Source organism: Oenanthe melanoleuca, chromosome 20, assembly GCF_029582105.1.
Source record: "Oenanthe melanoleuca isolate GR-GAL-2019-014 chromosome 20, OMel1.0, whole genome shotgun sequence".
Lineage (NCBI taxonomy): Eukaryota > Metazoa > Chordata > Aves > Passeriformes > Muscicapidae > Oenanthe > Oenanthe melanoleuca.
Genome location: NC_079353.1, coordinates 13,457,617 through 13,484,942, shown reverse-complemented (window position 1 = coordinate 13,484,942; position 27,326 = coordinate 13,457,617). Strand labels below are relative to the sequence as shown.

At 55.4% G+C, this 27,326-nt stretch overlaps 1 protein-coding gene across 3 annotated transcripts; it reads left to right on the top strand.

The window, feature by feature from the left end:
- The first annotated feature begins 3,961 nt into the window (after nt 1–3,961).
- On the top strand, nt 3,962–19,082 carry TP53INP2 (tumor protein p53 inducible nuclear protein 2). 3 transcript variants are annotated; one of them, XM_056507051.1, is made up of 4 exons: nt 3,962–4,154; nt 11,551–11,861; nt 15,155–15,284; nt 17,140–19,082. In XM_056507051.1, the coding sequence occupies exons 2-4, from the start codon at nt 11,738–11,740 to the stop codon at nt 17,390–17,392; spliced, it is 507 nt and encodes a 168-aa protein (XP_056363026.1). In that variant the 5' UTR covers nt 3,962–4,154; nt 11,551–11,737; the 3' UTR covers nt 17,393–19,082. The 3 variants fall into 3 exon arrangements, with proteins under 3 accessions (XP_056363026.1, XP_056363025.1, XP_056363027.1); XM_056507050.1 differs by having other exon boundaries at nt 3,968–4,154; nt 14,972–15,284; XM_056507052.1 differs by lacking the exon at nt 3,962–4,154 and having other exon boundaries at nt 11,783–11,861; nt 14,976–15,284.
- The last annotated feature ends 8,244 nt before the right edge of the window (nt 19,083–27,326 follow it).

Sequence of the window (27,326 nt, the reverse complement as noted above, 5' to 3'; positions counted from 1 at the left end):
ATCCAGGCCCTGCAGCACAGAGCAGCTCCTCCCCACTGCAGAGCACATCCCTGTCCCACAGGTGTCCCAGGAAGGAACTGTCCCCAGCCTTGAAATACCCACAGGTTCCCTCACAGCTCTTCTCCAGTGTGGGCCAGGAGGCTGGGCAGAGGTCTCTGTGCCCACTGGGGCTGGGAGCCAGTGCAAAGCCCTGTGCTGGGAGCAGTGGGCACTGGGAGCAGTGGGGTCCTGGCCACCAGGCAGCAAGTGACCAAAGTTGGTAACAACCCCCATTTACCACTCACCTGATCCACACTGCATCCACACACCTTGCCTCCAGCAGGGGCTGAACGAGCCCTTCACCTGGGTGTGTGTCTGGCTGTGTGTCCCTGCCAGCATCCCTTTGATGGCAGCAGAGAGAAGGGAAGAGGGAGGAGACACTGCTGTAGAGTCCTGTGGACCTGGGATGGAGACCACCCGAGCAAGCCAGGTCTCAGGCTTCTCTGGGAGGTGCAAGGCAGTGGGGAGAAGCCACGCTGAGCCTGTGCCTCAGGGACCTTACTCTGGCCACCAAACTCCAGCAGGACACTGAGGTTCCTCAGGGACTGGTAGTCTTTCCCAGTTTAAGTATGAGCATACCTCTTGTCTCCAGTGCCACCACTCAAGGGACCAGAGGGGCTCCCAAGGAGAGAGATGAGGATTTTTACTGATGTGAAACAGTGCCTGTTGCATTTTCTTGATCTACAACACAGAAAAACAACTTCAGGCAGAAGCTTCCAGGCAAATCCATCCCAAGGGACAAGCAGCATGGAAACAGCCACCTGAGGTGCTGAGGTGATTGTGGCACCTCCCAGTCTGCTTCACTGGGGCTGGGTGGGTGTCTGGGCATATTCCTGGCACACTGGAGTGGGTGCCCCAAGGGGTCTCAGCGGGATGGGGGATGCTGGCATAGGGTGGCTTGGGGAAGGAGAATGAGCAACTTCTCCTCATTCATAAAGAGCCTGAGATTAGCTCAGTTGGTCAGAGCACAGTGCCAATAACACTGAGGTGAGGTCTTGACCCTGCATGGACCATTCACTTCAGAGCTGGACTCGATGATCCTTTAGGGATCATTTGCCTGTTTTCTGCTGTTTGGCACAGAGCCTGTGTGGAAGGCTCATCTCTGTACACTGCACATGTACTTCTTCATTACCTGCTCTTCCCAGCCCCAGCTGATGGTGTGGCAGCAAGCCCTGGGCTCATTCAGATTGTGGCCCTCAGGCACCTGGGAGCTGCAAGGGCTGAGCCAGCTGCTGACCCATAGCCCCAGGACATGGCTGGGAAATGATTCTTCAGGTGCTCAGCAGTTACCTGGTGACTTCAGCATCACCAGGAGGAATGGCTGGGGCAGAGCTCCCTGGGCTTGGGGAAAACTCATCTCAGGAATGCCAGGAGCAGCACTTGCTTGGGATGCAGCAGGGTCGCCCTAAGGACCATGTGCAGGAAACCAGAGTGGGCAGCTGGGGCTGGGGGGTGCCCTGGGACCCCCTTCTCAGTCAATGCCAAATGCTGGAGACATGTTATTGGAGGGCTTTGCAAAGATCCAAACATACTATTGTTTCCTGATCTCTTATCTTATTGGAATTTTTGGACCAAGCACATTTTTTTTTAGTAAAGGACAGGTAAATGGGGCTTGGAGCTAGGTGATCTTTAAGGGCCCTTGCAATTCAAACCATTCCATAATGAGCACTTTGCCTGCTTTGCATGCCATTTTTTAGGTGAAATGAAGCATGAGCATTACACACTGGCCTTGCACCTTGCCAGAGGCTTTCAGTACTGCTCATAAAACCTGGATGAAGCAGAAGCAGTGTGATCACCTTCCTATTTTCAGCAGCCACCCAAATTCACAGGGTGCCTCCAGTTAGGTGCCTGAGCAGCAGAGCCTGAGGCTCCTGCTGGAGTGGACTCGTGCTGTGACACACAACCCCATTAACTCCCCATTCCCTGTGGGCAGGTGAGGTGCAGTCAGCTGCTTGCTCATCCTCTCCAGGCACAGCCACCTCAGGCCTTGCAGCTCAACCCAGCGTGACTTTCTCAGCGCCCTGAGAGCCAGGGGCCAAAGCCAGGTCATGCCCTGTGTCCCCTGTGTCATGCCCTGTGTCCCCCATCCCACCCCAGGATGCCACAGGGCAGGCACTGTGGTTTCCTTTCCCTTACTCAGTGTCAGCAGACACTGCTGTCCCTGGGGACAGGGGGTCCCTCCAGGCTGTCCTTGCTATCCCCATGCACAGGCAGAAGGCACAGTGACCTGGACCCCAGCTCAGCACTGCAGCATTGTAGGCACACTAGGGTTGGGCTACCACAGCTTCCTGCCCACTGCTCCCTGTGCCAGCAAGATTAAAGTCGTTTTCCTGTGCTGTCACACAGCACAGCTGTCACCCAGCCCAGAGCCCCCGGCCACAGCCCCTGGCCAGGCTCAGCAGGGCCTGGCAGCCACTGCCAATGGCCCCAGGCTCGGGAGAGCTTCCTCTGCTTCACTGTCTGTGCAGCAGCTATTCCTGCAGCAAAGCACGGGGGCTGCACGCTGCCCTGGAGGGGACTGCCACCCCTTTTGGCAGTAGAAGACCAGGGCAGGGTGCAGCAGAGATTGAAGCATTTCCCATCCCCATGGGAATGGAGAAGGAGTCATCCCATTGAAACCTGTGCTTTAGGGCATATGCCAGCACAAATGGGGCAATTTACCCTGGAACACGTTTCACCCTAGGGAGATTCATTCTCCTGCATTTATTTATGCCCTCCTCTGTGGCAGCAGGATTAAAGGTTAATTTCTGCACTCCTGCTGCAGCCAGCAGAAGCCATCTTGTAATCATTCCATGTGAAACCAGGATGAGTAGAAGCAGCAAAAGGAACCTCTATAGGCAGCAGGAGCTCTTGGCTCCCACCAGGGACCAGCTCGGGGGTCAAGGATAGTTATGCTGTAAATTCTGGGTGTCTTCTGCAGATTGTCCCCCACTATGCCCAGCAACTTCAGCTCCTTGGGTATTAGCTGAAATTGCCATGGCCAGCTAAAAATACTCTCCATGGACATCCCAAAGGAGTGGATTTTCTAGTTTGGACTGTTCCAAGCTTCACAGGCTTCTGCTCCTCTCCTGGCAAAATGGGGTGGGAGCTCTGCAGGGTGGCAGCTCTCCTCCTAAAATGGTTTAACACTTTTCAGCAAGATCCTTCAATTACAGAAGACTAAATGTTATTTAATTTGTGACCTCGTGTTGAATAAGAGACAATTTCATTCTACCTGTTGTGAATTTACAGTGGGGAGTTCTGACCTGTGATGCCAGATGAGTCCTAACTGTTCCATGCATGACTCAGACACCCAAACTGCCCCATTAATGACTGTTTTAATAAATGTTCTATCTTTATACAGCAATATCCTGCCGTGTGACAAGCCTGGCACGATGGCAAACCAAACCTCGACGCCACGGCCAGCCCATGCTGAGGACAAACCTAGTGATGCCAAGCATTCCGAGGGGGCTGTGACACTCCAGGGGTGTTCCTGGTGTCGTTCTTCACGAACCGCCCCCGTCTCGCAGGTGGGTAGCGGTTGGGTGGCACATCCAGGGGTGGCAGCCCCTCCCCATTCGTGTCCCAGCGAAGTTTCTCTTTGGATGCAGTGAGAAGGGAGAGGGTGTTTGCGAAGCCTCAAGCCTCTGTCCCTTCTCTTCGGCACATCCCCCGCACCCTTCCTGTCCCCCCCGCGTCCTCGGGGCGCTGCGGCCGCCACTGAACTCTATCGCTTTTATTTATTTATTCATTTATTTTCCCATTGGCTTCAGCTCTTCATTTCCGCCCATCTCTGTATCTCGGTGCCGGAGCTCCCCCTTTCCCCCGCTCCCCCCCGGACCCCGCTCCCCAGCGAGACCCGGCCCCGCCCCGGGGCGGGCCCCGCCCTCCCTGCGCGCGCTCCCATTGGCTGTGGCGGAGAGGGGCGTGGCCGCTTTGTGACGTCACGATCAGCTGTCGGAAGGTGCCGATTTGTGCGGGGGAGCGGCGCGCGCTCGGCAGAACCGCGGGGTCCGCACCGGCACCAGCACCGACACGGACACCGACACGGACACCGACACGGACATCGGCACCGCCACCGCTCCGGCACCGCCCCGGCACCGCTCCGGCACTACCTCAGCGGGACAGCAGGGCCGGTGAGTGCCCGCGGGACGCGCGCGGGGGGGCCGGGCCCGGGGCTTGGCGGGCCCGCTCGGCCGTGAGGGGAGGCCTCGGGGGGGGGGTGAGGGCGGCCCGGGACCCCTCGGCCTCGGCCCCCCCCGCGCCTGTTGTTTGTTTCTTCATCACCGGATTAAGATTCGCGGTCGTTCCCCGCTCCCATTGGCTGCCCTGTGGTGACGTCGCCTCATTTGCATATGACATTGAGACGTCACAGCGCTTCCCCCCTTGTCCCGCCGCGACCCCGCCGGCCCGGGGCGGTGGCGGTGGCGATGGCGGTGGCGGTGGCGATGGCGGTGGCCGTGGCGGTGGCCGTGGCGAGCGGGGCGCGGGGGACTCGCCCGCGGTGGTCACGCGTGGGTGGTCCCGTGTCCCTCCCGCGCCAGTCGCTGCTGTGGCTTTTCTCAGCAGGAAATGTGTTTCCCCCCCCGTGATGTTCAGTCGCTTTTCGGGTGCAAGACGTGGCGTTTTGGAAAAGGAATGTGGATATATAAATATAAGTATGTGTCAATATATTAAATATGCCATAGAACCACGGAATGAGTCGGGTTTGCAGTGACCTTAAAAATGTTCAACTCCCTGCAGGGGGTGTCCTGGCAGGGACACCTTCCTACGTTATATATTATATGCTGTGTAGCATACAGTGTATATAGTATACTATAGCAAATAAATTTGTGTAAAGGATGTGAATAGATGTAAATCTCTGGTACAGAAAAGTGTTATCTATTTAACTTATTTCCAGCAAATCCTTGGTGCTTTGGATTTAGGTCCCTCTGTCTTCAGATCTCGATTGTCTTTGTTAATCCCAGCAGTTTTAATGAGATTCAGAAGTAGGCTTTGATGTTTTTGTTGAGTTTAGTTGTGCTGTGTGTGGCAGGGGGAGGGTGCTGACAATGCCAGGCTGAGGTTTGTGCCATGGGCAGCTCCACCACATCCCAGGATGCTGAACCCAGGGGTCCCTCAAGAACCAAACACAGCATCTCCTTCTGCTGCTGCTGCTCTAAGGGCACCTCCTTTGGGACAGCTCAAAAAGTCTTAAGTGCTAAAAGGGCAACTTTCCTCTGGATTTCATGTCTCTCACTTCAGGTTGGCTGAGCCTGGCAGGCCCTGGAAACTAATCCTGCTGCCATCTGGGGAGACTCATTGTGAAAAAACTTGGACTTTGTGGAGTGTAGAAATGGCTTAAAAGGGCATTTTTACTCTTGTAATTCTTTTATACATATACATATTTATGTAGGGGAGCTACAGCCCTGCTCAGAGCACCTGAGCAAAGAGACATCCCTGGCATCCCAAAATATGGATTAAACTGTCTCCCTTGAGCTCAGCAATAGCCAGTGCTGAAGCAGCACTGAGGAGGGCTGAGCTGGGCAGATGCCAAGGTTTTGCTGGGGTAGGAAACCATCCCAGAAACCCTCCCAGAAACAGGTGTTGGGCTCTGGTACAGGACTGTGCTGGACCTCCTTTCCCACCAGGCTTAATCTACACAGTGCCAAGAACTGTGTTGTTTTGCTCTAAAATAAATCTTTCCTCTCCTTTTATATTTCCTCCCCCCAAAACACACCCCCCCTTCTCCACCCTCAACAAACCTAAAACAAAAAAAGAAAAGCTGTCTTCTGTAACTCACTGTCACTGTTGGGAACCCATTGCATCAAACTGCTGCTTATCTGGCTGAACACAAAAGGAAAAATAGAAAAGTTTTTCCCCAGATAATAAAATGGTAACACCTGCTTGTTATAAGACTGAAAAACCCTGTGACATAAACCTGTATCTAAGGGGTTTTTAATTTCTTATCAACTTCACAGCAAGTCCTACCCTGGTGAGGAGGGCTTGGGGGGAGCTGCTGGGGAGTTTGGGGTTCTTGCAGTGCCAAAATCCAGTGTGCCAGGTGCTGCTCAGGCTCTGGGATTTATGGAGGCTGTAAGGGTGGGCTGCTCCCCTCCCAGTGTGCAGCTCCTCGGGATGCTTCACTCCTTGGGATGCTTCACCCAGCACATCCCAGAGAGGAAAGTTCTAAAATTTCATAGCACAGCTCATGGCAAATCTAAAATTTCCTAGATCCTGCCAGCCACTGGCAGATTTTCCAGGACTGTGTGTGAATGATATCAAGCAGCACAAGGTCACATTTACCCTTGGGGTAAGGACCTTCCTGCAGCAGCAACACAAGAGCCAGCATGGATGCAGAGACCAGCTCCAGAAAAAACATCTCCTCCTCATTCTGCAGGCTCCCCCTCCTTTAGGCAGGGTCTGGAGGAGCATGTGGGGACTCCAGTCCCAGCTGAGACCCTGGACTGGCTGAGGAAAGCCCTCCCAGGTCCTGTCTTGATCTGCCATTAATAAAAAGTCTCATGATGAAGAGATTTTTGGGATTTTTCAAACTGCTCTCTGCCTTCCCCCCCTCCACTCCCCTGATCTGCCATGGAAGAGGCTGTGGCTGTGACTCAGCCTCTGTTTTGCTTCAATCAGCCTGCCTGTGTTGGCAGCACCTTGGGGTCAGCTCTGCCCCTGTGCCCAGGGCTCCCCCAAGGGAATCCCATCCCAATGGGCCTGCTGGCAGAGCAATGGGATCAGTGGCACAGTTTTTGTGGAACCAAGCATGTTAATTCAGCCCTGCCAAACAGTCTCAGGCAGGTCCCTGACAGTTCTGGTCCCTCCCTTGATGGGGTGGGTAGAGGACAGCAGAAGGATGATTCAGGGGTCATTTCTGGGATGATGAGCAGAGCTCCCCTGAGCTGCCAAATCTCCTCCTGTGTTTTGTGTTTCTGTGCCAGGCTGAGGATTTTCACACATCCAGCACAGCAAGCCTGTGAGACTCTTGTCTTATTTAGGTCAAATTAGTTGAAAATCCCATTTCCCAAGTGGTTTGGAGGAAGGCACCTGATGTGTACCTCTGGCTCCTGCTGGGATGAGTGTGCAGGGCTGAGGAAGGCCTGCTCCTGCTGCCTGTCAGCAGCATCCCTCTGCCACCAAGTATTTATGGAAACTTTCAGGGAGCCTGTTGCCATTTCCAAGGGGAGCTGCTGTTGTTCTTGCAGGCTGTGACTTTTGAGAGCTGCCAGTCCTGCGAGCTGCAGCTCCTGCCCCGTCCCTTTGCTGCTGAGCCTGTTCCCTATTCTTAGCTCCTGGGGTTATTTGCAGCCACAGTGACTCAGAAAACTAATTATTGTGTCGAGGTTTCTGAAGGGGAAAAATAACTTGATACATTGTGGTTTCCTTACTTCCACTTTGAATTTAATATTTTTAATACCTTCTGGCTTGTTATAAAAGGCTGCTGGACTTTCTGGAAGGATTTTGAGAAACATAATTCATTTAGAAACTCATCTGTGCCCAAGTGAGTGTCTCTGGTGGGCTGTCCCCTTGTGCTGGCAGTGCCTGGCATGGGGTTGACATCCTGAGCCAGGGGATTTGTGGAAGCCTGGGAAGGATGGCAGCTGTCCTGTGGTGGTGGCCCCAGCTCTGGCAGGGGCCAGGGGCTCAGTGTGTGGTCTCTGGGGCAGCTCAGCCCCAAGGATGTGGCACACAGGCAGTGTCCTTGTGTCCCAAGGGGGGACACCTGGGACACACGTCCCCCAAAGATGTGGGGCACCTGCAGACACAGGAAAGCTGGAGGAAGGGACCTGAGAGGACGAGAAGCCATGTCCAGACTGGTTCTGTGGGCACCACCCCTGCCTGGTGACAAGGCACAGATTGACTTCAGTCCCCTGACAGGGACACAGGCAGGTCCCTCCTGTGCTGCAGTTCCCATTGAGGCTGCCAGCCCTCCATGCCCTGATGTAAATGGGGCAAGTGTTTGCTGCAGGGAAAGCAGAGGCTTTCCAATACAAGGATAAACTTCAGAGCTTGATCTGCTACTGGCTGCCCCAAACAGGGAAGTGCTTGGTGGGACCTGCAGGGATGGAGGTGGCACGTGGCCATCTCACTGTCTGGTGGCCAGGGAGTGTCTCTTGCCTTTTGAAGGGCTGAGCAGGTCACCCTGAGCCCTCCATGATGAGCTGATGGAGGATCTTGGTGGCTGCTCAATCCAGGAGCTGCTCCCTTCTAGCATGATTGGAGATTGCAGACTCACAGACTGGGTGGGGTTGGAAGGGACCTTACTGAGCTTCTCATCCCACACACCTGCCATGGGATAGCATTTTTATTAATAAAAAATAATAATGTCTGTTGTGTCTTCAGAAAAGACAAATTGCCTCTGAGTTGGGGTGGGCACCTGGGGAGTCCAGGTGCTTTACTCCCCTTGCCTGCATCCTGTGATTTTCTGGGGACTGGTCCCTAAGCAGGCAGGTGTTCTGAGCTGTTCCTGGGGAGCAGCTTTCCTACTGTCCTGTGAAAGCTTTTGTCATTATTTGACAAAGGAAAACTGAAAGGTTCTGACCATGTCATTGGTCATTTGACTTTGAGCCTGCTGGAGGAGGAGCCCTTGCAGGGGGCTCCCAAAGCCAAGCCTGCAGAGCATGAGAAGCAATCACTGCAGAGAGACATTCCAGGCTGACTTTGCTTAGACAACAGGGAAAATCCCTTCCTGGATCAGCCCCTGACCTGTGCTAGCTGCTTGGGTGCTTTTCTGGGTGACCTTCCCCTGGCAGCCAGACTGGGGCCACTGTCTTCCCCTGTCCCTGTGTGCCAGATCTTGTCCCCAGCTCTGCTGTTGGGTGGCATCCATACCTAGACAGGGATAAAGACTGACATTTAATTGCATGAGCTAAGTCAAGAGCATTGAGAGTGTCCTCCTAGTGCAGTGGGCTTGGGGCACAGCACTGGGGACCCTGCTGTCCCCAGCCCCACTGTGATACTGGGGTCAGCTTTGGCTCAGCACTTCTGCCAGCCTGGCAATGCCCCAGCCCAATAAGCACATGGACCCACTCCTGGCCTCACACTGAGCCAGGGCCATGCTGGCCTCAGGGGACTGGCCCCTGTGATCCCTGTGCCTGCCATGAGCTGCCCCAGTCCCTCCTGCCTGGGCACCTGGGGAGGTACAAACAGTGGGAGACTCTGGGACATCACTAGCAGGGACCTGGGGGCTGTGGAGTTTCTGCCACAATTAGATATTGAATAAACCTCTTTAAAAAATAATATTCAGTCATATTTACTGACTAGGTGAGTGCTCAGGCAGGTGCCAGGTTTCCAGGCTGAGCTGGCATGATGAAGCCTGGCTGTGTCACAGCACTCAGGGCTGCCCAGGGTGGCCTTTGCCAGCCTGGCTTGGTGGAATGGATGCTCTTGGACATCCTGTGGGAGGGATGGAGCACACCAGAGTCCATGCAAAGCCCAGCTGGCACCAGCCCCTCTTCATGTTGCTTCCCTGACTTATATTATATGCTTTAATGATCCAGGTAAAGGGGGTGTCTGGCTGATTTAATTGATAGCATGGAGGGTAACAGAATGGCTGTGGGGTCAGAGAAACAACTCTGTCATGTCTGAGTGCCCCAACCCTCCCTGCTCAGTGCCTCCAGGGGAAGCCTGGGGCCCTCCTAGGACACAGAGCAGAGAGTCCTCTCTGACTTCTGATTCTTCCTGGTGAGAGGCTCCACAAGCCTCAGCTGAGCCATCCCAGAGTGAGTGGGAAGCTGGGCTGGACCCCTGAGCACCGCAGAGTGCAGCAGGGCATGGCTGTGGCTCACGGTCTGCCTTGGGCCTCTGGGACAGCAGAAGTCACCAGGGGCTTGAGACCTGCTCCAGGGGACAGGTAGTGTCACACTGCTGCCCTGGCCATACCAGAGAGGGAGAGCTGGGTGCTGCAGGGCTGCTCCATGCTCCATCACTCCCTTCTGCATCTGGGAGTGTCAGAGTTCAGAGCCCCTGAGGTCCAGGGGATGCCATCCCAGGGGAAGGCTCCTCTGATTTCTCATTTTCTGCATTGTAGAGCAGTTCCTACCAAGGCACCTGAGAGACTGTAAAAGGCATTGCCATCCCACAGGGGTGAATAAAAGAGAGCCTGAGCTGCAGAAGTGCAGGAGGCTGGGGCTGGGGAAGCCACTTCACAGGGCAGCAGGGCTGAGCTGGAACTTGACCTGCTGGAGGACTGGGGTGTGTATGGACACATGGTGTCTCCTGCACCCTTCCCTTTCCATGCTGCCTAGAGCAGATAGAGTTTCCCCTGGCTGAAGGGTCGTGTTGATCATGGGCTTTGCCATGAAATGGGGATTTACCCTTTAAAAGTACTCACATCAGTGTGCCAAGCATGGCAGTAGCCAGCTGTTCCCTCTCACTGCACTGAGCTCCTGATGGCATTTTATGGCCTTTTACTGCCCCTTTAATGTCTCTGGACCAAGAGGCACACAGATAACAAACACTCTGCACCTTTTGGCTGCCATTCCTGTGCCTCCAGGAGCTTGGCAGTCATTAAGGAAATTGATGGGTGCTGACCTTCCCACACTGGAGGCAATTTGCTTTCCCAGGGATAAAACAGTGATGAGCTGAGCAGAGGTGAAGCACACACCCACGAAGGGCCTGGATGAGAGGCTGGATGTGTGTGCTGGCAGCCCAGAGAGCCAAGCTGGGTAGCAGATGGGGGGGGGGGACCTCTGCCCCTCTGCCCACTCAGGTGAGACCCCACCTGTGGGACCCAACATCAGAAGGATTTGGAGCTGCTGGAGTGAGTCCAGAGGAGACCACAAAGATGCTCCAAAGGCTGAAGCCCCTCACCTCTGGGACAGGCTGGGAGAGCTGGGGATGCTTACCTGGAGAAGAGGATCCAGTGAAAGCTTAGAGCCCCTTCCAGTGCCTAAAGAGGTTCCAAAAGATCTGGAAATGGGACTTTGGAAAAGGGAATGGAGTGACAGGACAAGGGAATGGCTTCCCACTGCCAGAGGGCAGGGTTAGATGGGATATTGGGGGGGAATTGCTCCCTGTGAGGGTGGGCAGGTCCTGGCACAGGGTGCCCAGAGCAGCTGTGGCTGCCCCTGGATCCCTGGCAGTGCCCAAGGCCAGGCTGGATGGGGCTTGGAGCACCCTGGGACAGTGGAGGGTGTCCCTGCCCAGGGCAAGGGGTGGAATGTTATGAGCCTTTAAGGTCCCTCCCAGTCCAAACCAGTCTGGGATTCTGTGATTCCTTGCCCTGCCTGCTGCAAGGAACTTGGCATGTTTGCCTGACTTAGGGAGAGTGTCTGCTGTGTCCTTGCCAGCTCCTGGGGATGGGTCTCCTGGGACAGCCCACCCATGAGGATGGGGACACAATGTGGGGCTTGCTGCAGGGCACAGGCACCCAGCCCTCCACTGCTGCCTTCAGATACTCCATCAGCTGGGACAGCCCATGGCACAGAGCAGTGCCAGAGCCACCTTTTTGCTGTCCCCTTGAGCCCACCTGAGCCCCTGGGATGCAGGAGGGCCACACTGCCAGCCTGTTTTAATGTGCTGTTCCTTTTTCTCTCCCTTTTGCAGGCCTTTGCACTGAAGCCAAGTGAAGAACCTCACAGCTGCTCTGCTCTGATTTGTCTGGCAGCCAAACATCTCTGTCACTGGGACCTCGAGGGCTCTTTTTCCCCTCCCTGCCCATCTCCCCTGTGTCTGTGCCTGGAAGCTGGTGCCCAGCAGTAGCTCCATCCATCCTGCTGGACTGCTCCCCACCATGTTTCAGCGTCTCACCAGCCTCTTCTTCAGTGACAGCAACACGCCAGAGGGCCTGGAGGAGCCCAAACCCTTTGTGGAGGAAGAGGAGGAGGAGGATGGCTGGCTCATAATTGATCTTGCAGGTGAGAAAAGCAACAGAACTGGCTTCCCACAGCCTCTGCTGCACCTTGTCTCTCCAGAGCTGGGCAAACCCTTGAGATGTCAGCAGGTGAGCTTACACCACATGGGAGCAGCTCTGCCCTTCATTTTTCTCCCCTGGTTCCCATGCTCTGCCCATGGTGCCCAGCCCTGTGGTCACTGCAGCTGCCCCTGACCTGCTCCTCCTTTTTCCCTTTCCTCTCCCAGTGATGGTGCAGCATCAGCATCTCCAGCTGGGGTTGCTGCTGCACAGGAGCCCTGCAGGTGCCAGGGGGGGATCCTGGCAAGGTACCAGCCAGGGAGATCACCCAGAGTTTTGGTGTGATCCTGCCCACGGGGTCGGTGGGGTGGGGGGACCCAGCCCTGGCAGGCTCTGCCACTGCCATGGCCTTGGCTGAGCTGTGTCCTGGACAGCACTTTTCCAGGAGGAGCCAAGCTCAGCTGCTCCCTGCCCCTGCAGAAAGCAAAATGGGAGCCTGTTCCCCTGGGAGACCCCAGCTGTGGGGTGCTGGGGGGGTGGGATTGTCCCCATGTGAGGGCAGGAGAGAGTGGTGCCTGCCTGTCCCAGCTGGGCATGTGCCACCAGGGATCTGGCCATGTTTGGGTCATTTGAGAGGAGTAAATCTCAGCTCCATGGGGGTTGTCTTCCCAAATTGTTCCCACTGCACATGCCAAGCACAAGGGATGTTTGGCTCCAGGTGCCTGTACCTAGAGAGCCCCCAGGGCTCCCCATTTCCAGAGCCATCCTGAGCCCTGTTTGACACCAGCCAGGCAGATTGAATTCCTCTCTTCAGACCTTGGGAGTTTCTGTTGTAGATTGATGACTCAGCCAATTGCAATGATGTTTTCCTTACAACTCCAGTTTGCCAGAGACAAACCCTCCTTCCTGTGCAGGAGCTCCTGATGGCTGTGCCCTGCTTTGGTAGCCCTTGGTTGGTTGTGATGCCCCAGCTTAGAGGACCACAGATGTATCATGCAGGTTTAAGAGGAGGGTTTTGTCCTCCCTCTTGCAGGCAGCAGGTCACTGAGCAGATGTTCCCTGCCTGTTCCCCATGCTTGTTTTTGTGGTTCCAGTTGTCCCTTAGGGCTTTTTTTCCCCATATGCAGTGACTTGGAGAGGGGACCAGAGCAAGACTGGGACGGGGGACAGGGCCAGCCCCATGCTGGTGGAGCACTGTGGAGAGCTGCTGGAGGTGGTGGGTGGTGTAGGCATGGACAACTGTCCTCTGGGCATGCAGGTGACTGTGAGGGAGGGTCACAGCAGTGCCATGGCAGGGGTTGTGGTGAGGAGATCCCTGGAGCAGTGGTTGTGCAGCTGCCACGTGTCAGGGCCAGCTGGCAGCAGCTGCAGGGAGCCTGAAGCATGGCAGGAGGAGCCAGGAGCTTCCCCAGCCAGAGAAATGCTACAGGGTGCCCTGATCCCTGGGTCCAGACTGCAGATGGCTCAGAGGGGACCAGACCTTGACTCTGGCACAAAACACTCCCATGTATTTGCAGGGAAGTGCCTCAGCTCTTGGTGCAGTGCTGGCTTCCAGCAGTGCCTGCCTGTGAATGCCATCCCACTGCTAATTCAGCTGCAGTCTGTTCCCACAGCAGTCCCTCAGCAGTGGGGGACCAGATTCTTTCAGCCCTGTTTCTGTGGCTTGAGTTATACCGAACACTCCAGAAACCAAACCTGGAGACTGCAGCCCCATCCTTCCCCTTGGAGCTGTGGTGGCCAGCAACAGCTCCCAGCAGCAGAGAGGCAGCCTAGGGAGCCTCTGGATTCAGCCTCTGTCAGCCTGGTCATTGCCCCTGTGTTCCAAATGCACCTGAATTACTCAGTAATTCCCTTCCCAGAATATTTCTGATGCTACTCTTGCTCCCTTGTTTAGCCTGGCCCTGCTTAGCACCCAGGGAGAGAGCAAAGAGCATTTCCCAGGATCAGTGGCAGCATCACTGAGGTACTTGAGGATCCCAAAGTATTGCTTGTGACATTAAACCCCACCTTGGCAAAGGATGGGCACAGGGTAGTCCCTTGCTCTCCGTGCCCACAGACCCCTGTTGTGGGAGTGCCAGGCTCAGTGGCTGTCTCCACGCTGATAAACAATCTGCAGCCCAGCATGTCAACAACTATTAATAGACTGATATCCTCTGACCTGGAGAAAGACATTCCTGTGTTTGCAAGGCCAACTGTGGCCTGTCCTGAGCCCTAGGCTGGGGCATCAGCTGCAGGAGGAGCTGGGGATGCACTGAGCCAGGAATACTCGGTCCCATGCTCTGTTTCTCCACGCAAGAGCAGATTTGTCTGTGCCTCCTCCTGCTCCCTCGCCCAGCTGCAGGGCCGGTATAGATACTGCACTGCCTTCCCCTCACCAGTTCCCTCAAACCCCCCTGATGAGTTCAGGAATGGGTGTGGGCATCCCACATTTGGTGCGTGCTTCCTTCCCATTACAGCACCAGTAATTCCAAGCACGGGCAGCCTAGGAAAGCCCCGGCCCAGGTGCTGTTGCCAGGTAGACGTGAGGAAAGGAAGGCATGGGAGGCTGGGAGGGGGGAGTGGTGTCAGCTTCTGGATCAGCCACTCAAAATTTGGCCTCTAACAGGCTGGAGTTGAAGGCACAGTGAAAACCTTTGCTGAAGAATTTATTCCCATGATTTCTTCCAGAGAAAAGGTGTGGACTGTTTTTCTGCGCTGTGTGCTTGGTTTCCATGTCTGCGGAGCGCTGCGTGGTGTGTGTGAGCACGGGCGTGTCGGTGCTCCCCGGCCCGGCCCGGCCCGGCCCGGCCCGGCTCGGTGCCGGCAGAACGGGGAAAGCAGCGTTCCTCACTGCCTGACCTCCTTCTCTCCTTTTGAGAAGGAAAGAAGCGCATTGCTGCGGTCAGCCCTGCCGGTGTCCCGGCTCTGGTTCAGCTTGTCCGGGCTGGCTGTTCCGGGCCGGGTCCCGAGCGGGGGGTCCGGCAGTGGCGCTGCGGTGGCGGTGGGTGTCTCTCGCACTAACGATGCCCCTTTCTCTCCCCCTCCCTCCCTCCCTCCCTCCCTCCCTCCCTCCCACTGTACATGGTATGTGTGTGTCCCCGCTGCGCCCCGCATGGCTCTGCACCCCTGTCCCAGGCAGCCGTGCCCGCCCCGGCCCCGCCCGGCCCCGCCCGGCTGCTGGCGGTACCGGGCGCTCGGCGCGGCCCCGCCCGGCGCCCCCCGCTCCGCCGCCGCCACCGGCCGCTCCCCCGGCTCCGGCCGGCCCCTGCTTGATGGACGAGAGTTGGTTTGTCACCCCTCCCCCCTGTTTTACTGCAGAGGAGCCCGGCCTCGACGACGTGGGCAGCAGCCCCATGGAGGACCTGCTCATCGAGCACCCCAGCATGTCTGTCTACGTCACCAGCACCCTCGAGCTGGATGGGGAGGGCCCCGAGGACGATGCTGCAGAGTGAGTGCACGTTGAGGGTGTTTGGGGGGCCAGCAGCACCCACTGAGGGACATAGGGTGGATGGTCAGTCCTGCCATCCCAAATCCCCACCTAGACCCAGGAGTGTTTCACCCATGGACACAGTGAGGCAGTGGGGGACATCAGTGTCCCCATGCCCACCTCAGGGAACACCCTGCATATCTGGCAGGGTGCCCCAGCTGGCACCAGGCACGGCTGACAGCCCCCATGAGCCAAAATCCTGTGCTAAGGGGTCTCAGTAGTATTTTGGGATGGCCATGGCTGCTTGGCACTGGGCTGTGGTGAGAGAGGGCTGTGTTCATCTCCCCTCCCTTAGCAGGGTCCTGGCACAGCCACTCCTGCCAGTGCTACCCATGCCAGTGCCACCTGTCACTCTGCCAGCTGTCCAGGGGGGTTTGCATAGCTATGGCCCAAGCAAAGCAAACCCAGTGGGACATGGTGGCCTTTGGGCACCCTGAAGACCCCTAGGTTGCCCAGGCAGGAGGGTGCTGGCCCCAGAGTGGTTCAGCAGGGATGTATCCCACAGCTGTGGGGAGTGGGACACCACCAGCTTCTCCTTGCCCCAAACCCCAGCTAAGCAGTGGAGAAATGAAACAGAAATGCCCCAAATGGCCCCTTTGCCCCCTCAGCCCTGAGGGCTGGAGCCTTCCACACCCATTCCGTGGGGCCACATCCTGGCGATCTGCCCTCTCCCCAGGGTTGCTCTCCAGAAAAACCTGGAACATGCCCGTGCTCAGCCCAGCTGCTGCCAGACAAGCCCTAGGGTCCCTGCTGTCCCCCGTCCCAGCCCTTCAACACCTCCCCTGGAGCCCCTCAGTGGGGCAGGGGAGAAGTAAGAATGTGGGATGAGCTTTGCTCCAGGCCAGGAGACACTGTTCCAGGTTAGGGAACAGCATTCCTAGTTGGGGGGAGCTGTTCCTGTCTAGAGAACACCATTCCTGGTTAGGTGACACTGGTCCTGGCTAGTGGACACCGTTCTTGTCTAGGTGACACCATTCCTTCAGGACTTCTTTCTCTCCAAAGTCTCCCTGAGGGCCAGAGCTCGATTTCCAGAGTTTCAGGGGCACCTCAGTGCTGGAGAGGGTAGGGAAGGGCTGCAGGGAGCCTGAAGAGTAGCCAAGGCTCCAAAGGGGTCACGGTGGGATGGAGACAGACCAGGCTTAAGGGACTTGGACACAGTGGAGTTCCCGGTGGGTGTTTCGGGTGTCCCAGAGCCTGCCGGGGCAGGGGCCGTGCCGGCGGTCGGTGGCTCTGTCCCCGCCTTCCGGTGGCCCTGTCCTCCTGGTCAGTGGCTCTGTCCCGGCAATCGGTGGACACCCCGGTCGGTGGCTCTGTCCCCGCCGGCAGTCGGTGGCTCTGTCCCCGCCGGCCGCTGGCTCTGTCCCCGCCGGTCGGTGGCTCGGTCCCGCCGGTCGGTGGCTCTGTCCCCGCCGGCTGCTGGCTCTGTCCCCGCCGGCTGCTGGCTCTGTCCCCGCCGGCTGCTGGCTCTGTCCCCGCCGGTCGGTGGCTCTGTCCCCGCCGGCCGCTGGCTCGGTCCCGCCGGCCGCTGGCTCGGTCCCGCCGGTCGGTGGCTCGGTCCCCGCCGGTCGGTGGCTCGGTCCCGCCGGTCGGTGGCTCTGTCCCCGCCGGCCGCTGGCTCGGTCCCGCCGGTCGGTGGCTCGGTCCCCGCCGGTCGGTGGCTCGGTCCCGCCGGTCGGTGGCTCTGTCCCGGCAGTCGGTGGCTCGGTCCCGCCGGTCGGTGGCTCGGTCCCGCCGGTCCCTGGCTCTGTCCCGCCGGTCCCTGGCTCTGTCCCGTGCCGGGTTCCCGTGCCGGGCGCTGACCGCGCTGTCCCCGCAGGGCGCTGCCGGAGCCGCGGCCGGAGCTGCCGGTGCTGCACCACGGCCGGGCGCTGCCGGTGAAGGCGGCGGCGCTGGACAAGCTGGGCCAGGCGCAGCGGGCGCAGCGGGCCAGGCAGCTGGCGGAGCGGCACCGCCTGGGCCAGAAGGCGCTGCAGCGGCAGAACCGCGCCCGGCAGCGCCCGTCCCGCCGCGCCAAGCAGCTCCCGGGGGCCTTCGTCCACCAGCCCTGCCAGCGCCACTGCAACTACTGACCTCGCTCCGCCGCCCAGGGGCTCCCCCGGGCCCGGCCCCGCCGGTGCGGCCCCCACGGACACCGGGGACACGGCGGCGGCTCCGCTCCACACCCCGCACGCCCGGCCCGCGCTCCTCATCCTCCTCCTGCTCGCCCTCGCCGCGCCCTCGATGCCGCCCGGGCCGCCACCCTGGAGCCGCCGGCATGGAGGGCCACGCCGCCCCTCCCCAGCAGCCTTCCGTGGGAAATGGGTATTCCCAGTGAAACCACTGCTCCTGGAAGCCACCTTTCCCGGTGAAACCTGTTTGTCCTGATAAGCCTGTGACATCAGTGCCTTTCCCCACATCATGACTCCATGTACAGTCTGGCTGGCACGTCACAGAGACACCGAGCGGGAGTGACAAGAGCAATGAAGCCACAAGATTTGGGATTTTTAGGAAAATCTCATCAATGACACTAAATAATGCTTCCACCCTGCAAAACCAGCAAATACTCCTCTCCCTCCTTGATTCCTTAGCTACATTTTGTCATAAGATAACCCCCCCACTGCCAGTCCCGAAGGGGCTTGTGGCTGAAAGCACTGGTGGAGTCTCCGTGGCCAGATCAGCCAGGCTGCTCCTGGTGCCTCACGGTGTTTTTTTTTTAAATCGTCCTTAAAAGGAATCTCAGGAATCAAAGCACCATCCCAGTGCCACGCCAGAGCCCTTGGCCACCGTGCCAGGAGGGGTGGCCAGCCTGGGGTGGCATCACCGTGGCTGGTGGTCCCATCTGAGCAAGCCCCCTCCTCCTGGAGCCACACCTGCCCCAGCCACACCTGTATCCCTGTGGATGCCCCTGTAGATGTGTGTATATATTTCTCTCTGTACTTTACACTCAGAAGAGGCACTGTCAAGCCCCAGCACGTTGTCTGCCTGGTGTCAGTCCCCGGGAGGGGAGAGGAGCCAGGGATCTGCACAGCTTCCCCAGGTGGCCAGAGCACGTCCGTGGTGGTGGTGAAGAGATGCTGAAGAGGAGGCCAGAGGGAAGAGGCTGAAGTAAGGACAAAGATAGATCTGGGAGCCATTGCAATGGGTCAGGATGGGGCAGGCCTGAGTGAGAAGATTACTGTAACAGACTCTAACAGATGCATCTTCTTTCCCCACTAAAAATGGCATCCTTTCCCACCAAGGGCCAAGTTCCACTGCTAGGTGACACTAATTTTTAATGCAAATCCCTCTTTTCTCTGTGATAGACTCCTTCTGCCTTTGGAAGAACATGGTCCAGCCTTTTCACTGGCTCCAGCACCAGCTGAGACAGCTCCAAATCCAGCAGAAATCTGCTGATCTGCTCCCAGTTCACTCCTTTTAGGAACTGGTTTTGCACCCTGTGCCCTGGGAAAGCATCCTTCTTGTGACCAGCTCACAGCCCAGATTCCCAACCTCTGAGACAAGAAATATCCCCACAACACTCCAGAAAATTCTGATTTCACTGGAGGTTCTTCCACTCACCATGTTGCATCCCTGAGTATCAGCTGGGGATCAGCTGAAGGAATTGTGGTGAGCCCAAACTGAGACAGCCGATAGTTATTAATCCTTTTAATGAGGTTAAAGCCCAAACCAGCCCCCAGCTCCGGACCAGGCCTGGCTGCTGCTCACCTGCAGCGTTTCCCCTTCACTCCACTGCCCCGGTTCCCAAAGCCCGAGCTGGGGCTCTCCTGCCCCGGGCATTGCCCCGCCAAGGCCGGGACCGCGCTGGCATCGCCTGTTCCAGCCCTGCTGTCCTCTTGGTGAAGGGACACGTCTCCTGACTCCGGGGGCGTTTACATCCTTTGGCTTCCTTCGCGCTCGGTGCCTTTTGTTTGCCCGCAGCGCTGCCGGTGGAGCGGGCGGTGGCGGCTGCTGTGAGCGCAGGCAGGGCCGGGAGGGGCTGCCTGCCCGTCCTGCTCTTCCCGTGCCGCTGGATCAGCCATTCTGGGGCAGCAGCGCTGGGGAAAGCATTTCCTCTCCAGCCCAGCACACAGCAAGAAGTGAAGCCAGCACCGTCCAGCCCCCAGCTTGGGCTGCACTTGGCATTCTCTTCCTGCACACCTGAGCTTCTGCCAGTCCCTCCGGAGCACCCCAGAAATCAGAGGCTGCCTGTGACCCCAGAGGAACAGGCAGGGGGGAGCCGTGCTCCTGAGGCAGATCCTGCCGTGTCTCACCCCCTGGGCTCTCCTGTGCCTGCCCAACAGCTGGTAGTGGTACCCCAGGAGAAATCCCTTGTGGAAACCCTCTGTGCACCCTTCTCCTCTGCTGTGAGCCAGAAGCCCTTGGCCATGTCCCTCGGGGCCTTGTCCCAGCCTGGCACTGCCACCAGCACCCAGCCCCCCGTGCCCATTTCAAAGAGGTGATCTTCTTCCTCCGTCCTGGTTTGCAGAAGCAAATTCAGACTCTTTCTGTGCCAGTCTGAGATGTTTTTATCACTCCATGCCCAGCCAGCACAGGAGATGAAGCAGAACTATTATCACACTTTATATCCGGAGTATGTTTATAAAGGATTAATAAATCATTAATAATGTTTTCATGAAGAGTTTAATCCAGACCCTGAGCCTCTGGTGGGTCAGCAGAGTGCACAAACCACAGCAAATGAGCTCCTGCAACTCCTTCAGTTGTTTGCACTCTTGTCATGGATTAACACCCAGCAGTCACCTGCCAGTCCTCGCAAGGTGACTGTCACCTCCAGTGTGACCCACCCTCCCTGTGCTCTGGTCAGCCTGTGCTTTGCAGAAGACCTGCATCCTCCTGCTCCTGCCCAGCAGCAGGCACAAGGCTGGCCTGGCCCCAGCCTCCTGCCAAGTGCTGCCAGAGCCCTTTTCACTGAGGGCTTTTTGTCTCCTCAAATCTTAAAAAAAAAATGAAAGGTGCTTAAAAACTGAGAACTTCATGTGTATGCACCCATTTGCATGTGTAGGTATTTCACAGTGGGTGTTGAGTAGCTTGTTTTGGGGTTGAATTTTTTAGAGGTATGTTGGTTGTTTTTTGGTTTTGCACCCAATATTTGTGTGTGGTGCTTCTGATGGGAAGGTTCTGGTTTGCAGGGAGTTCTTGGGACAGGTGGGCTGAATTTTGCTTTCTTTTCTGTACTTGTGTAGGGGGACACTACAGCATGGACTCAGGGACAAACCAATCTGCTGGGATCTTTAAAAATATCCTTTTTCCAGGCTTCTCTGTGAGAATGTGGGGTTCTGGGATGCTGCAGAGATGTGGCCTGTGGCAGCACATTGTGTTGAGAGGAGCTGAAGGGTGCTCTGACACTCCTATTTGGAAAAGAAATTGTGGCCATTTGCAGTGGGATCATTCCTGGGCTGCAGCCCCTCTTAACTTGTTCATGCCCTGAGAATTCACCTTTACAGCTGAATGGGGCTGGTTCCTTTTTAGACTGGTTTGTGAGCAACCAGGTATGGATTTTCAGCACTGGAACTCCTAGGGTGTGAGGAGTGCAGCAGAGCTGTGTGTTGTGGCCTGGCCCACCACATCACTGGGATCAGGAGACAGCCAGGATGGGGAAAACCATCGAAATGATCACCTGGAGAAATGGTGATACAGGCAACTAAGAGAATTTTTTTTTATTTCTTGCAATGAAAGCATAAAGAAGGGAAGATTTCCCAGTGGAGAGGGCTGGGCAAATCCCTATTCAGCCATGGCTGGAGCTTGTGACACCCTTTTGGGGGGAAGAATCTTCCCACCACTGAAGCCCCTGTGCTGCAGGGATCTTCTACAGGCCAGATTTGTATCTGGTTGCCTGGTTCTGCTCTGGCTGCCCCATCCCAGCACGAGGGATGAGCTCCAAAACTGTGCTGTGAGCAGGAGGGACAGCCCTGCTGGACAAGTGCCACCTCTTGGGATGCACCAGGGCCCCCAGGCCCCCAAGGCTGTGCTTGCTGCACTGGGCAAGGCCAGCCTGAGTCCATGGCACACTCAGGACCCCTCACTGGCAGCCACAACAAAGTTCTCACACCAAATTCTGGCTCTTGCTTGGCACTGCAAGGCTGGAGGGATGCCAAGGGAGTAGGGGCAAAAGTCCTCCCCACCTGTTGCTCTGAAACTTGCATTCACAAATGCTCTTCCTAAGAATTTCTGCTGCAAAACCTTGGTCTGGAAGGAAAATTATTCTTTCCTTGGGAGTCACTTTTCCCATTGTGGATAACATAAATGCATGGCTCATCCCAAAGATCACTGCTGTGGGAATCTTCTCTCTTTAGGTGTTTCTAATCAATAATTTTGCATTTACATCACACTAGTACTTTTTCCTTTTCTATTCAGCCCTACTGGGGAGCAAAATACCCACTTTGATATCTTACCACACCAGTAAGGAAAAAAAAAAAAGAAAAAATATTCCAGTGAGGTTCTAGGCTTGAGTCCTGCAGCTTTGCAGTTTCCCCTCTGGATCTTTACCAGTTCCATTGCCCTGCATGAAGTAGAAATTAAACTTCATATAAATTTGTTGAAAAACAAGTGAGTCTCCAAAGATCAAACATCTAATAGTTAGGAAACAGTAAGAAGACATATGTGACCTCAAGTCAAGAGAGATGGTTCTCAGCATATCTCAGAAGGCAGCTGCCCTGGGAATGGCTGGTGACAGTCCTTGAGTCTTCCCTGAGTCTCTGGGTTCAAACAAGAGCCATCCATGTCCAGCTGCTGCCACAGGGACTCTGGAGCCACCAGGGACTGTCAGCTCTCACCAGCCTCCAGCTTCCTGCTCCTCTTTTGCTGCATGCACTCAGCAGTGGCTGCTGGTGGCTGGAGGGAAGCACCAGCACCCCAGGATCCCCCCAGGAGCTTCCCCCAAGCCCTTCTCCACCACTGGGCCGTGGTGACCTCAGCAGAGCTGCTGGCAGGGAGCAGAGCCTGAGGAGGGACACCCAGGGGACTGCCACAGGCAGAGCCTGGGGCAGGAAGGGGCCTAAAAGGGGCTGATCCCCTCAGGGCCTGTCTTCAAGGTGGAGCTTTCATCTCTCAGATCTGCTCCATACAAAGTCAGTAATCTGCTGTCCTCATGGGCTCCATCCTCATCCCTTTCCCATCACAAGTTGCTGGAATGTGGCTGTAGGAGCTGGATGCAGCAGTGGGAAAGGCTCTGCCTGCCTGAAGAATCCTTCTTTGCTGAGAGGTGTCCCCAGACCTCTTGGAGATGCCACCTCCAGGATCTTTTTCTTCTTGAAAATGTTAGTCATTAATTAAACCCATTAATTAATTAAATTAATTAAACCCATAACCTTCTCCTTAGAGGAGGGGGATGATGAGGATGAGCAGCTTCTCAATAGCAAGGGTGGCTCCTGTGTGTGATTGTCTTTTCAGTTCTTTTGTGCAGAGTGGTGGCACCCAGGTGTGTCCCCTGTCACTCACTCTGAGCTGACACCTCCCGGGCTGGCACGGGGGTTGCTTTTCCAACCCCAGATTTTATACAGGGATGCTGCTCCATACTCCAGAGCACAAAAAGGGCTGCAAAGCTTTGACTCTGTTGCAGCTAAACCTGAAAATCCTTCTGCTTTCCACTCTGACCCTGTTTCCTTACAAGGCAGGGGGGAGATTTTATTCTCTGCCAACGGAGGGGAAAACAGCACAGCAAATTCTGGGTGTAGCTTAAGAATGGGTTGCACAGGGGAGCCCAGAGCTCCTCTGCTCTTCTGCATTCACCTCATGTACCCTTGCTGGGAGCCATGAGCAGCTGTGCCCGAGTCTCACTGAAAGTTTATCCTCAGCTTTGTGCTCCAGGAAGTCTGGGATGAGGAAGCAGCACAAGGTGTAGCAGCAAACCAGTGCAATTCCTCTTGTGTCCAGAGAGCCACCGAGCACTGCAATACTCTATCTGTGTGTATCCACTGCTGGTATCTGCTTGTCAAACTCATGCCCACACATTACCCTCCTCCAGGTGGGACTGACTGTTCATGTGCCTTCACCCTTTTTCATGGTTTGGCATCTTTTTTTAACACAATTACAGAACTTGAATAAATCACTGAACTGCAGTTACGAGTCCTATGCAAGAGGTGACCAGAGAGTCAGTTTCCAATATTTCTGTGTTTCTGTGTTGTTTTCAAAGTCACTGCGGGGTTTTTCAGAGAAGCCCAACAGAATGAATGCCCCAAAAACCTTTTTTTTTTTTTTTTTTTTTTTGCTAAAAAGCATTTAGCAGTTTGGATATACTAAATCTCTTAAGCAGCTTTGAAAAGCTCTAAACCCCAGTGTTTGGAGAGAAGCAGGAGCAGCAGGAGGGATGAGCACGGACAGGTGGCTGTCCCCCGGCTGGAAGAGGTTGCCTTAAGCCTTCCCTCAAGCCTGGAGAACGCTCCGTGGGCTCCTGCCCCGCCAGCCCGGGCAGAGCCGCTCCTGCCCCGCTCTGCCCCACGCCTTACCCGGGCACAGCCGCCTCCGGGGATCCTGGAGAAGAGGGAAGAACCAGCCCCACGTTTTCTACATCGCCCGTGCTGTAGGACTGAAACCTCGTCTGGAACTCGAAGCTAACAAAGTCCATCCTTTTTGTGTGTTATGTGTTCGGTTGGTGTAAGCAGGGTTCGTAGGGAAGGGGTGTCTCCTCCTCGTAGGACATTGTGTAAACATTTGCCGTGTGTCGACTGCCTGGGACACATTGTGTAGTGTGCCTGTGTGTGTGTAACCTGGTTTTGGTTGTTAGGTTGTAATGCTGTCTCTTGACTGAAAAAAAAAATTAATATAAAGAAAAATCACAAGAAATTAAAAAATATATATTTAAAATCTATTTTGTGTGTATTCCTCTAAAGCCTGCAAGTAAATCTATCTGTTGTGAAAAACGCTTTTAAAAGTCAATGGTATGAGAGACAAGTTACAGAAAAACATCCCCTTTGAAGAGAAGGACACACAGGAGAGGGAATGGCACAGGCTGAGGGGTTGGAGGGGATTTCCCCCCTCCCCATCACCAAACCTTACAACTCAGCAGATAATGACACAGCTGAAGCAGATGTCGATTGCCCTGAGAAAATCTGAGATCAGCCAATCTCTGCAGCATCAGCTGTTTCTCCCAGCACAGTGTGAGATGTTCTCAGCACCCAGGACAGGCAGAGATGCCTCCAAGGTGATTAAGGGCCTGGAGATGAGGAGAGGCTGAGAGCTGGGGCTGCCCAGCCTGGAGGAGGCTCAGGGAGATCCCATCCTGTATGCAGATCACTGATGGGGGGAGTGCAGAAAACAGAACTGGAACATTCTCAGTGCAGGGACAGGGTGAGAGGCACAAACTGAAGTGGAAAAAAAAAGAAGAAAAAAAAAATTTCACTTAAGCATAAGAAAATGCTTTTTCACTGCAGGGGTGGTTGGCCACAGAAGCAACTTGAGAGTTTGAGGAGTTTTCATCCTTGGAGATACCCAGGAGGGGAGACATGGCCATGAGCAGCTTTGGGCAGGGCTGGGATGGGGCTTGCCCAGCCCAGTGGCTGTGCCAGCTCCTCCAGCAGAGCCAAGCTGAACCCCCAGCTGCTGGGAAAAGCACTTCAAAGAAATGTTAGATTAGATAATGGCAATGAAAAAAATAGTTGGGAGTGAATTTTCATAGCTTTGATAAATCTTCTTATGGGAAAACCAAATTTGGCAGCTGGAGATAAAGCCTGTTTGAGATGGATGGAGCTCAGGAGGTCTGGTCTCACAGCAGGGTAAATACTGAATTCAGACCACAGGCTTTGTACAGCAAATGATCAGAATTCTCCAAATGGAGAGATCCTGCCACTGCATCCTGGGAGAATAGTTTCTTCTGCTCAGTCAGAACCTCTTCTCTTTCCATTTATCCTCATGGTGTCTGCCCCTTTCTCCCAGCTTGCATCTCTATAAAATCCTGGTTCCATCTTCTCCAGAGCACAAAAGGGTGATGAAGCCCATCTCCCTCAATATCTCCTTTTGGCCAGGTGTTTCAGCCCCAGGTGGGAGGTTGAAACCAGGTGATAACATTCCAGATCCCCAAATGCCAAGGGGACCAATCCCCTCTCTTTCCCTGGTTTATTGGTATGTGGACCTTTTCTGTGAAGACTTTCCAGTTTCATGGACTTTGTCCTCATTCTCCAAAGCTTCCCACCCAACCTGAGCAGCAGCAGGAGCAGCAAGGCCAAGCATGGAGCAGGGTGAGCCCAGCAGAGCCCAGCCAAGGTACAGGAGCTCCCATCCCCACAGCAGCTGAGCCTGTGCAGGGACACGGAGCAGCCACGCTCTGGCAGGAGGATGGAGCCACTGCAGAGGGCCTGGGGAGATGCCTGCTGGAAAGATGCCTTGGGAGTGTTGGGGACAGCAGCTGAACAAGAGCCTGGTGTGCCCAGGGGGGCAGGAGGCCAAGGGCACCTGGCCTGAACCAGCCACGGTGTGGCTGCAGGACCAGGGCAGTGACTGTCCCCTGTGCTGGGCACTGCTGAGGCTCCTCTAACCCTCGGGACAGCAAGAAAGACATTGAGGGGCTGGAGGGTGACAGGAGGGTGGGGCTGGGTGGGGTCGGGCTCTGCCCAGGGAACAAGGGGCAGGTGGCAGGAAATGGCCTCAAGTTGCACCAGGGGAAGTTCAGGTTCGATATTGGGGGGTTGTCAAGTCCTGGCACAGCTTCCCAAGACAGTGGTGGAGTCCCCATCCCTAGAAGGATTTTAAACAAGTGTGGATGCTGCCCGTGGGGACATGGGTCAGTGGTGGCCTTGGCAGTGCTGGGGAACAGATGGACTGGGAGGTTTTAAAGGACTTTTCCAACCCCAGTGGTTCTGTGACATCAGCCTCACTCAGTTGTTACCTTGTGCACAAATAGTTACTTCTGTGATTATAAAAGCTGACAACTTCTGTTTAATAACAATTTCTATTTAATCAGCATTTTGAGATACACATTTTTCAAATTCAGTAAGAAAGAGAAGAGGTGGCAGTGTGTGTGCACACTGTGTGCAGCCTGAGCAACTTTCCACGGCAGCACATCCCAGCCCAGGGCTGGTGCAGCAGTTCCCAGATGCAGGGATGCAGCCAGGCTGCTGGCAGGAGCCTTTCCCCTGGCATGGGCCTTTTCCCTGCCTGCTCCTCTGCTGTGCACAGCCCCAGGGACAGCAGGGTGCCCTTCCTGCTCTCCCTTGCTTTGCAGGAACAGCTGCAGCAGTTAATTTGTTTGTGGTTAAACAAATTCCTTGCTGAAGCTACATATAAGGAGCTTGCAGACCCAGAGCTCTAAATAATCCCTCCAATCCTCCTGTTTGGAATGATACTGCTGTTGTTGCTAATAATAATTCAACCCAATTTATAGGACAATAACATTTATTTAGAGCATGAAGGATTCCACATTATACAAACCCTTAAATTTATTTTTTGTTTCACTGGTCCATTTCTACAACAAATACATCAGATCTACTATATAATAAAATTATTTACATTTCCAAACAACATGGGGTTTGTTTATAAACCCTCTGACTGCTATTCACATACAGTACTTAAACAACAGCACATTACATTATTTTAATACCTAAAACAACCCTGTTGTCCTGGGCCGGTTCACCCCTCCTTAGTCAATATGGTGACCCGCAGGAGACTCATCACTGCTTAATGTCAGTAGAATGCCAATCCCAAGTGTCCTGGTTGGTGTTTTGACTGACTCCTCACCCTGCCCCCTGGCCATGAAGCTGTCTGCTCCCGGGGCAGGGGCTGCCTGGGCTGCTCGCTTGGCTCTGGCTGCTGCTGCGTGTGGCTCTTGCTGCTGTGGTAGTAGTTCGTTGCCTGGTTTGTTAGTTTGCTGTTTTTTCCCTAATTTTTTGGCTTTATATTGCTTGAATTATTTGTTTTAGCTCGCTGTTGTTTAAGGCTTGCTGGCTGTTTTTTCTTTCCTTTCTCTCTCTCTCCCTCTCCCTTCCCCTCACCCCTCACCTCCCGAGGATCAGCACCAGCTCGCTCCGGAGGAACCCTGCAGCTGCCTCTGGACACCGGCCAGAGAAGCGTCTCGTCCTTCTAGTGAAGATCGAATCG

Coding starts and splice junctions, on each gene's coding strand:
- TP53INP2 (XM_056507050.1), top strand. CDS start 11,738: ATGTTTCAGCGTCTCACCAGCCTCTTCTTCAGTGACAGCAACACGCCA. Junction 11,862..14,971: donor GCTCATAATTGATCTTGCAG/GTGAGAAAAGCA, acceptor CCCCTGTCCCAG/GCAGCCGTGCCCGCCCCGGC. Junction 15,285..17,139: donor CCCGAGGACGATGCTGCAGA/GTGAGTGCACGT, acceptor CTGTCCCCGCAG/GGCGCTGCCGGAGCCGCGGC.